The 11,645-nt window shown below is 43.0% G+C and overlaps 1 protein-coding gene across 1 annotated transcript; it reads left to right on the top strand.

Moving 5' to 3' along the window:
- Positions 1-1,057: 1,057 nt before the first annotated feature.
- stmn2b (stathmin 2b) lies at positions 1,058-11,106 on the top strand. The gene is made up of 5 exons (XM_085261883.1): positions 1,058-1,226; positions 7,147-7,242; positions 7,357-7,529; positions 8,116-8,307; positions 9,260-11,106. Exons 1-5 carry the CDS (start codon positions 1,208-1,210, stop codon positions 9,317-9,319), a joined length of 540 nt encoding a protein of 179 aa, XP_085118009.1. The 5' UTR covers positions 1,058-1,207; the 3' UTR covers positions 9,320-11,106.
- Positions 11,107-11,645: the final 539 nt, after the last annotated feature.

Genomic DNA, 11,645 nt, shown 5'->3' with positions numbered 1-11,645 from the left:
TATTCTTTTAATAATTCAAGTTTGGTGGTCTTTTGCCTTTGCATATAGCTAGCTTTACATCTTTATATACCCATAGATATATAGATATAGATATAAACACACACACACACACACACACACACACACACACACACACACACACACACACACACACACACACACGCACAATTGTTTCACCTCTAACCGTTTATCAGAAACAAAAGAGGAGACTCCCTCACTATCAGCTGTCACAGCAGGGTTGGCGCTCTGTTATGCAGGAGGACATTAGGTGTGTCAGAGTTTGCCTGGAGGAGAGGAGACTGTGGTAGAGTGCATTACATGGTAAAGCGCTCATTACAGGCACCGCCAAGTCAACTGGATTAGATGTTGGGAGTCCCTGCAATTGATTTCAAAATAAAACACACGTATTTAGCTTTTCCATAATGTTTGACGTTTACGCAAATTGTTGGGGAGCCTCACAGTTTAATTAAAAAAAACAAACAAACAAATAAAAAAAAACAAAAAACAAATATTCTCTCCTCTTAGCATATTACATATACTTCACATGCACCTGTTAAGAGTTTATGATTATTGTCTGGCTGTATAAAATGTTAGCTGGCAATGAGAAAACCAGTTTTCAGTTCTAAATTTAATGTAATTTGTTTATAGATTTTATAGTGCTTAAAAAAGAAAAAACCGTACATATTCCGGTTATTTAAGCCATCGCGTTTATAAGTTGGAGCCATGACACCAGCATTTATTTTTCTGTGCATTTCTTATTGCATTTTATTCCGATATTAATTCTGCGTTGTCTGTTTTAATTTGAAGCAAGAAAAAAATTCTTTGTTAGACTAAAACATTTTGAGACTTGAGTCTTGTATAAATGCTGCTGTGCAAATATTATTTATTTGTTTGTTTGTTAGTTTATTGTTATATTATATTTTTATTTTTTAAATGTTATTTTGTAATTATTTATTTTTGCTTCCACTCTTTGGTCCCTCAGTAAAATGATTCATGGCTACTTTTATTCCGGAGGGGTGCGCACTTCCGCTCATGCCTTCGTTATTGGCCAGCTGCTTGACGCAGCTCGTCACAGACCACCAGGCGCACCGGCAGCCCCCGTCTCTGCTGACTCAGTGCCTTACCAGCAGTCCCTTCACCCCGAGATAGCATCCAGCAACTGACGCACACTCCTCCGGTCAACCCGCCCAGGCACTACCGTACAGAAATGGCTAAGACCGCGATCGGTGAGTTTTGCACTTTATTACGTGTGTGCGTTTTAGTGACATTACAGCGGATTCGCAGTTTGAGGAGGATGAGAGGCAGTGGCGACACCCATGGCACAAAAGGATGCTGAGGGTTGTTGGGAGGGAGCGGCCAGACTCCTCCGCAAGTCGCTACTAAATATGTGATGAAGTTGTAAATCCGATGCAGCATTTTGAAGATTCATTATTATTATTAAATATTATTTTGGTCTTTAAAAGTCTAATCGATTTTGTCTAATTGTAAATCCAGTTCGGTGTCAATCAGTGAGGGGAGTTTGAGGTTCAGTTTGCCGTGTGAATGACGCATATTTATTTATTCAGCTGAAAGAAAAAAAACATATACATAAATACTCCATAAATGCAAAAGCCGGGCTGTTTTCCCAGCCTGCACAGCATCATCTTGTCGATGCCTGCCTGCCGCACCTGCCTCTTGTTGCCTGACTCAGAGCCGTGCAGCATAATGCAGCGCCAGCGACCCCACCCAACATCTACGGTCCCTTCAAAGCAACCCAGCCGCTCTCCAAGGGTGTGAAATATTTCCCCGTGACAAATCTCATTATTAAAACTGGGCCATCCTATGTAGCTGCGCTGTCTAAAGCCCGCTGAACCAATTTTGTGGTTACCGCCAAAGACGTGAATCAAAGAGAGATAGAGAGGGGGAAGGAAAAAAAGAAAGAAAGAAAGAAAAGGAACTGCTTCGCATTCCAGGGAAGAATTTACAACAAGGACGGAAATATTAGACATCATTCCTGTTGGCAAGGTTATTGACAGTAATTATATTTGACAGCTATTATATTTGATAAGAGTTTTATGATCGGGCTGCAAATGATGCTTGAAGGCAAACATGACGGCATTTGGCATAAATATTCGGGGGGTGGGAGGGGATAAAATGGGATGCATGCTGTGGCAGGTGGAAGGCCTTGTGTCAGTAAATGCATCTCAACATCCCGGTTTCATTTGGGCTTTTTAACCCATCTCCTCTTCAGACCATAAACACTGCATGGGAGCTGCAGGGTTGCTAAAAAAGAAGCCCTGCCCACCACTAACGTGTGTGCGTGTGTGTTTGAGGAGAAAAAGAGCAGTGTGTGTGTGGTCAGTCTAGGGGGTGGTGTGTTTGTTTTCTGCATGGTTGACATGCTGATGGATGCAGGGGCACGCTGAGGGACAGCGGTAAGGGTCCTCGTGTCTGCACTCAGTGAAACCAGCAACTAAACCCTGGCTGTTACATTTATTCCCCCCCTCCTCCCCCTTCTCCTCTTCCTCCTTGTCCTCCTACGCCTTCTCTTTTTTCCTCCGTGATTTGAGCTGTGGACAGGCAGACAGGAAGGGATGGGCATGGAGCAGACACTCCGCCATCATGCCAGTCAGCTTTCATTGGGTCGCTGAGTTCATGTAGGTTGTGCAGAAGCGCAAGAATAGTCTTAATGTTTCAGAACCAAACTGCTGTTTCACGTTGAAAATTATACAACTATATGTAAGGACAGAAAGGGATGATAAATGCCACCAGAAACATGTGATTTTGTTGGTTATCTTAAATTCTTGACAGTATAATATAGATCAGGACCACTCCTGTGTGCTTTAAGGCTTCTAAGCACTCTTCCTGATCCCTATCAGGTCCACTTGTCATATCCAATTAGGTGTGGTTATTCAACTAGCTCCATAAAATCTGTGCACACAACAAAAGCAGCTCAGATAACGGCACATCCCAAATCTCATCTTCACATGTCTCTCAGGTTTGTTTGTCTGTCTCCATGTCTGCCTGCCTGCAAGATCACGCTAAAAACTGCTCTGCGAAAACCTGACGGGGAGGCGGAGCACAGCTAAAAGGAGAAGCCATTAAATTTTGATGCAGAGCCGAGTCACTTTCTTTAAAATTGCGAAATAGGGCACTGGCCTTGGAGGAGGATGCGCTCGCTCTGCCCTTTCCAGTTCATCCTGATTAATCACTCCATCGATCTATGCAGCACACTCCCATTACTGGTTCAGATGACTGTTGCTTTTTAAGATAGGCCGAGAGGAAGAGGTGACATCAGTCCAGTGGTGATCCATGATGTGGTCATAAAAATTTACATGTGGGTTAAAGACAGTTCAGACATTTTAACATCCTTGGCAAGTCTGGTTGTTCTCTACAGACTCAAGAGTATCTTATAGACACAACCTCATTATTTTAAACATGCATTAGAAACCGAATTTTCCCTTTTAATATTTCCTGGCACAGTATCCGCATATTCACCACCTTGATTTAAGCAGTTTGTTGATTAATGATAGTATTTGGTGTATGCAGTTAGTTTGGGTTTATATTACAGATATTAGAGCACACTAAATAACTACGTCACAGCCGTACAGCCTGTCATCATCACCTAGGGGAGCAGCATCTACCTACAAGTGATTTGTAGACATCCATCACACTGTCAGCTTAGCGAGATGTCTATGATCAGCTTTCAAATGACAACATTTTCTCCCACTTTGTATACTCATATACTCGGTTTCTGTATGTTCACGTGTCCATACCTCTTTCCTTCATTTCCAGGGAACAGTTGTCAGCATTTTTACTGATATTTTCGCGCATTTGAGCACAGACTGTCATGTTTCAAGCAAAAGTGCTAAAACATACTAAAATTGGGGGGATTTGATCCTCTTTGCTTGTGATGCTCAGCTGATGATATTAATTGTGGCTGTTAGCTGCAGGCTCACATATTGATAGCTATTAGAAATTTTCCCTACCTGCCCTTCATCGTCCGGCTGCTCTAATATTTCCCGTAATGGCTAATTTTGCTCTTAATAACCTTGTGATTTTATTGCTGATGGGCGATTTGACTGTAAAGGGCTGGTATGTGCCGAACAGGAGCGCCAAACTCGCACTGCTGTGACTCTACAGCACCCAAGAGGGCAGTGGAGATTTGATGCACAGGGTCATATTTTGTAGGGCAAGTTTTGTAGCCAATTTCCTCCTAGTGCTGCTAAGAGTGTCATTTCATTTGTTTTTCCACCCCGTGTGCCTTTTTACTCAACGTGACTATCCCATAAATTCTTGTAATGGTGTTTTTTAAGACTGCATGAAGAAGAAGGGAGGAAGAGTGTGGCTGAGGGGGGGGGGGAAAGGCTCCAGGAAAAATACCAAGTAGGGGTGTGGCGGTTTGTGGCAACGCACTCTCTCTGAGGAGATGCTGGGAGCGTGGGTGAAAAAATAGAGAAAGAGAGTGAGAGGGAGAGTGCACCAGCGACAGATGAGACGGAGGCTTGGGGATGCAGAAGGTGCTGGGGAAGAGGGATGCTTGCGGGGGTGGAGGTAGTGTGGATATTGATGATCTGCAGTCTTTCGGCTGATGGATTGGAAGAGGAAGTGCAGTTTGATGGCTGTGTCTGTGGTTGTGGGACGGGAGGAGCAGCTCTGACTGGTTGGAACCAGCCTGATGGATTGGAGTGGGAGCAGTAAAGTGTTGATGTCCCCGTCTGAAATTACTTCATCTCATCTTAAACTGACATATATCGCTTCAGCACGCCTGAAGCTCTGCCAGAAACCTTTGTTTGGAACGCCGTAGCTAGCCATTTTAATGTTTGTGATCCTCTGGGAATGACCATATTATTACACTGCTTACAGAAGGAATTCTCTCAGGAGGAATACAGTAGCACTTTAATGTTTCTACATAATAGTGACTCTCATATATTTTTGATTATGGAAATGAAAGGGGGGGGGGGGAAATGTGGGTTTCAGACATGGAGAGCTGTTTCAGTTCACAGCAAGCGGTTCTTCTTAAGAGAATCAATTTAATTTAACAGTCATAGAAAAGCAAAAAAAAGTTTTTGCACCTTTATTAATAACCAGGATAGAGCTGCAATCATGGGCGAATTTATCCACTCGTCCATCAATACAGATAAAGTCTCCTTTTTTATGTGATATGCTGCTTTTTTCCAGCTAAAATGAGATACCTAACAAGCTCCTCTTAACCAGAGACTTCAGTGATTAACCAATTTGTCAAGAAAATCACCATCGAATTAACAGATTATGAAAAAATCATTAGTTGCAGCCAGAACTGCAGAAACTGTAGATCCACAGGAAAAAAAAGGACCCGCCCAGACTCAGCAACCAGTAAAGAGGAATATCTACTGATCTGCTCCATTAACCCAAATTATCTGCTCCACTGAATTGTTAACTGTCTGAGTCTTTAGCTGTCAAGTGGAGTTGTACGTACGAGAACATGGCTGCTGGGCCTTGACATATACACAGCCCCGTAATGAGCCAGTGACACCCTCCCCCACCCCCATCAGCAGAAATGGTGCAGTCCAGTAATTATGAGTTTAAGTGGCATCCACCTGACTTGGCTCCTTCCATTTAGCTGTCCTGAGGGCAGTCAGCGGTGGAGGGAGCTGATAATCCTTCCGTCTGTGATTTCAGTTTAAGTCAGAAAGGCGTTGGCACCATCGCAGGGCTACACCTCACCACTCGAGTGTTTTCTCCCCCTCTCACCCCTTTTCACTCTCTCTCTCCTTTCATCTCATAGAAATTGCACTCTTTTCTGTTTCTTTCATCTTCATTCCTATTCTCTCTCTCTCCTTTCTTCCAATAATTCTCGTTTTTTTTATCAGCCTCCCTCCTGCTGTGCTCTTACTCTTTCCCTCTTCCTCCTCAGGGAAGGGGCTAACAAGGCCATCGGAGAATAGCAAGAGCTACATCTGAGAGTTTATCACATTACGGTGGCGTCTGCCCGTCTGCAGGGCAGAAAGTGAGACGCAGGGAGTGAGAGTGAGAGAGTGAGAAGGGAATGAGAGAAAAGAAGCGGCTTGTATTAATCACACTGTACCCCACCACAGAGAAGCTCTTTCCCAGTAAATCTAATTTCAGACGTTGGTACTGTGGCCTTCTGCAAATCATGAATCAATGTGCCACATTTCAGCCCTGAAGGCCTTGTGCTCTGGGTGATGGATTATGCCATACAATGACAGTTGGCATGCAAATCTGCCCCATGAGGCAGTGCACCTTGACAGATGTGCAAACGCAGAATATTTCACAACCTGCAGCGTGTTGCAGATACTTTTGCCTTCTCTCTGCTGGGACTGCTGCTGAACTTAAAGCACAAATTACAAAGGAGTAGGTGCCAAAAACACAAGAATGAAAAAAAAGAAAAAAGAACAAGGTTACACAAGGTTGTTCTTTTCATACTTTTATTTTCTGTCTGCCCTTCGGAGTATTTGTTCCTCCCTGCAGGGGCGTAGGTTGCCAAACACAGCAACTATGAATTGCTGCCAGCTTCACTTCAATGTTATTAAGTTTTTGGACTGTAAATGGACCATGGGATGGACAGCCATACGGCTGTGCTATGCTGATAAGCTAAACCAGTAGCTGTTAGCCTCCTCTATCCATAAGCCACAGTCTAAGAAGATAAAAAACCCAAAGATTATCTGGCTTCTAAAATTACCTGAAAACCATACAACTAATCGCTGATTACCTACAGAAAAGCTGTGGAGCACAAGGGCGTTGGTCTGCCGGCGTTAATAAATAATAGGCCGAAATAAATGCATAGCTAATGATGTGTGGAGAATCCTGTGGGGATGGAAGCATCTTGACTGTTGGGGAAATTAGGTCAAGTAAGGACACATCCGTCATGCTCCCCTCAGTGGAAACAAAAGCCTCAAAATGTCTGCAAAACCCTGAGCAGTTCAGCTGCAGCAGACATCCTTTGATGAGATTTCCTTTTGGACGTCTTGATGAATAATTATCCCTCCAAAAATGTTAATATTTACATCAAAGACCTCCCGTGGAAGTAGAAGTAGGTTACAGATGTTTCATCTTTTTTCTGTGTTACTGGGTTAATATTTTGCCTGTGTGCATGTTAGAGGCGCGGCCCTAAGTGTGCACGACAGCAAAGTAAGCAGAAGTAATATTTCACATTTGTATCCGCAGCTTACAAAGAGAAGATGAAGGAGATTTCAGTTCTCTCGCTCATCTGCTCCTGTCTGTATCCCGAGAGCCGCAAAAATATCATGGGCGACTATGAAGGTAGGGTGGATATAAGCCTCCTGTTTTATCCAAAAGCACCTGAAGGAAGAAAGAAAGGCAGAGAAAAGTGAGAATTGTCTTTCTTTTGTTCGTTTTTGTTGCACACGCATGCAGATATGGACATAAAGCCCATTAACAAGCGTGCCTCAGGCCAGGCCTTTGAGGTCATCCTGAAGCCGACCTCCCCTGTATCTGAAGTGGCCCACTGCATCACCAGTCCCCCAAAGAGGGACATTTCCCTGGAGGATATCCAAAAGAAGCTGGAGGCAGCTGAGGACCGAAGACGGGTAAGGATTTTCCCCCCACAGAGACACAAAAACATCAAGTGTAAGAAAACAAAATAATGCCAAACAAAAGCACAAAATCATCTTCGAGCTTACAAAATATTGCTGCTATGATGTTATAATCGGTTGGCTTCCCTTGAAATCTAATTTCACATAAATGTGCATCACATTGGCTGCTGCACCCTCAAGCCTGTCATGAAAAATCGAGGCTGACATCGGCTAATTCCTGCATCCCATTGATTCGAATGTCAATAGAGTGAGTCCAGCACCTGACGAATCCAACAAACCAGCACCAAATCAATCAACCAATCAATATCACTGATTTTTTTTTAACTCCGACTACCCAATACTGTCAGGAAATATAAATTATAATACATAGTAAATAATTCATTATAGTTTTTAAAAAAATTAAGCCAGTGAGGAAAGACCTTTTCCTAGATCGTTTAAACATCTGCATCTGTTGCACCATCTCTGACTCACTCTCAGAGACATAAATCAATGAGTGGTCAGATTTCAGTAAATCACATTTAAGAACAAATTTAGGAAGACATCTTCTCTCTTCTTTCTCCTTCTCCTCTTCCTCCTCCAGTGCCAGGAGGCGCATGTGCTTCAGACCTTGGCTGAGAAGCGAGAGCACGAGCGCGACGTGCTGATGAAGGCCATGGAGGAAAACAGCAACTTCAGCCGCATGGCTGAAGAGAAGCTCCAGATGAAGATGGAGCAAATCGAGGAGAACCGGATGGCTTACCTGGCCGCCATGATGGAGCGCCTGCAGGAGAAGGTGAGGAGCGGAGAGAGTCCCATCTGAAAATTATTCTTCTTATTATCCGGCTAATAATAAAAATTATGTCACTGTGAGACTTTGCAAACAGGCAAATAAATATTTTAGTTGTTACTTCATATTGTGTATAATACATACTGATGTCAGTGTGAATAAGAAACGGTCATTCTCGTTGTGTTGCTCCAACTACAAAATCCCCAGACAAAATATTGACGGTGTGACCTCAGAAAAGCTGAGAAATCTTAAAGAAAAGCTACCTTGTGTTGTGCTTGTATTCATAAATCTATCACTAAGTCAAAGTAGTATCTGCTATTTTCTGATTCGCACTATGAAAACTTAATAACATTTGTCTTTGCTATAAGAGTCCAAAACAAACAGCTGAACAAACTGAAAGTGACTCTGCCGTTACACACAGTGACATAATTACCATCAATGTTTTATTACAGTTATGAATCTGACAATGAAACAAACCAGTAAAGACAAATGTGTTTTAGAGCTGAAGTACTGGATAATATTCTCATGTTCATAAAGACAAGAATAAATAGGAACCATATTATTTAGCAAGCTAAGGACAGTCACCACCAGTTGGGAGTTAGTTGCTTATTCAGTACTCGTGTTCTCCACCATCATTTTGAAAAGTCTTGCACATTTATCAAGTTATCATTAGCAAAAGACAGAATGACATTTAAACTCAAAATTGCCTTTGGGTAGTAGGTCTGGAAATAGATTTTACTGCACAAACACACATTCGCACACACATACATGGACTCGAAAGAGGAAAACAATACAAGCCGTGCTGTCACGGCTGGTAAATATAGCAAGAGGGGAAATGAAGTCCAAGGGTCAGCATAGGGAAACTGTTGCTGTGAACAAGGGGGAAAAAATGTCAGGAAACGGCTGGCAGCAGAGAAAAACGTGACATCCTCAATGTGTGTGTTTATGTTTTTTCTAGGAGAAGCATGCACAGGAGGTGCGCAGGAACAAGGAATTGAGAGAAGCACTGACAGCGTGAGAAACCCCAACTGGTTCCATGTCCCACCTCCACACCCTCCACCGCCTTCCCCAGCCCTGAGGAACGCCCCACCCCGCTCCTTTCCCCACCCGTATCCCACATTTCCCCACCTCTCCACCCCCACCACCATACTCCCCCCTACACTAGTACAAACCACCACAGCCTGAGGTGCCACCCCGACACAGCGGGAGCTTCAAATGGAGTTGGGGGTGGGAAAAATGCAAAAATGATTAAAAACAAAAGAAAGATCAATGTATCCTGTCCACTCTTCCCAAAAAAAAGAATGTTTTCGCTCCGTTTCAAATGAGAGGAAAAGAAAAAAAAAATCAAATTGACAAGTGACAGTGGTTTTTGTAAATACTTCCTTTTTTTGTTATATACAGTACGATACAAGCAGCAAAAGTATTGATTGCAGTGTGCCATTTTTATATATAAGTTTCTTCTCCTTGCATATATGGATGTAATAATTTGTTCATTTTCATGTTTACTTTTTTTTGTTCATTTCAGCCTGAGAATGTTTTCTCTTTTAGATTTCTCTTGTGTGATTACAGGCTTAGGTGTTTGTTGTGAGTTTGCCAGCTAGCTGATGGTTGGCGGTGACTGCTTGCGTCCTCACACGGCCCGCATCCTGGCTCAGTTCCCTTCGCCCCTGCAAGTGGCCGCTTACTCATCTGACCCAGCAGATCTGCGAGGCAAAATTAGATCCATCCGGTTTATGCCAGTATTCAATCAGTGAGGAGCAAGTGCAGGAAAGCTGACAGAGGGCAAAGGGGGACAGTTTTGCGTTTATGTGAGGACCGCAAGCCGTCGTCGCACATCCACTCCTGTGAGGTAGGGTAGTGACTGTACCACAGGAGGCCACTTTAGCATTTAATGAGCCCATCCTCATCCTTCTTCCTTCCGTCTGCAAACTCTTCATCTCTCCACATACAACATATATATATATCTACTGTAAAAGCACTCACTCACATGCTCTCCACACAGGCAACCACAGAGCTCAGGCAGAGCGTGCTAATTTCTGTCCATCTGGCACCGGAAAGCTCATCCCTGACAAATGGCGGGCCTCTTATATTCCTCTGAAAACAGGCTTCCAGTCACATTTAAATCACATGTTACTGTAACGTACGACACCACTGGGGACAAAGTGCATCCTGAGAATGCTGAAGTGCAAAAACAAAATAATAATAATAAAACCTGCTACTGTGAAGCTTAATTTGGAGAAAAAAACAAAATAAATCCCAGTTTTCTCCATTTCACAAAGGCTAGAGTAGTCCGCGACATCGCCATCACCTACTGGGAACCATCGCACTTCACTCCGAGACACTTTAAATGCCACTGTAAGGTCAGCACAAGAAAGACTTCTAAGCCATAAAGACAGGTATCACTGCAGCAGCGATTCACAGTATTTCCATCTGTAAAGGTGTATATGAGTGTGATAAAGTATCCGAATGGTTTGTAACCAGGGTGTTGAAGCCTGAGGTTGAACCCTGTTGGTCACGCACGCACAGTTGACCCATAAATGTGTGTGAGTGTGTGTGTGTGCAAGTGTGTGTGTATTTCAGAAACGGCGGGTAGATAAACCAACCCTTGTGCCATATGATATTGATCCGGTTAAATATAAATAAACACCATTACAGTCAGAAGTTCAGCACAGACAGCGACTCTCCTACCTGCCTCTCTCACTCTCTCTCTTTGTCTCCTCTATCCATTTGTGTGTTTCCCCCTCTCCACATATATCTTTGTGAGCAAGCAGTGGTTAATAAAGATTTGGGGTTCAGTGAATGAAACCGGCTCTCAGACTGACTTCTTTCCTGCACGCTTGTGTTTCCAGTGGACTATTTTCTTTATGTAACTGAAACAAAATGTCAGGTCAGAACAATGCGTGGATAAACACGTCTGTAGGTGAATTATTCAGCTTCAATAACTCTTTGGACTGTACAACAATCACCACCTGGATTTAACTAAGCAAACATGTATGAGCCTTTCACTGGATAATTACTGCAATGATTAACCTGTTTCGGCTGCCAACAGGTTATTTAACCCTAACCGATGCAGTAATTAGTTTCTCATTTCTTAAACCAGAAGGTGCTAAATATTAACCGGCATCAAGCAAAGAAAACTACTAAGGAGACTGCTGAAACTGCTAAAGAACTGTACAATGCATTATGAAAATGTGGAAGGACAGAAGTGTGTTAGCGGATACCCACATGCTAAGTGCAAAGGGAACTCAGGGGATTGGGACTAAACAGCTTTTAGATTTAAGAAAACCACTTATCATTGAGGAAAACTGGGAAAAAAACATGCTTTAATTTGGTAGGGAGAATGA

The sequence above is a fragment of the Mchenga conophoros genome, linkage group LG22 (assembly GCF_057382185.1).
Source record: "Mchenga conophoros isolate Kocher_MC1m ecotype Shallow Benthic linkage group LG22, M_conophoros_male_GT1.1, whole genome shotgun sequence".
NCBI lineage: Eukaryota > Metazoa > Chordata > Actinopteri > Cichliformes > Cichlidae > Mchenga > Mchenga conophoros.
The sequence above is the reverse complement of the archived record's forward strand: the minus strand, read 5'-3'. Positions and strand labels throughout refer to the sequence as shown.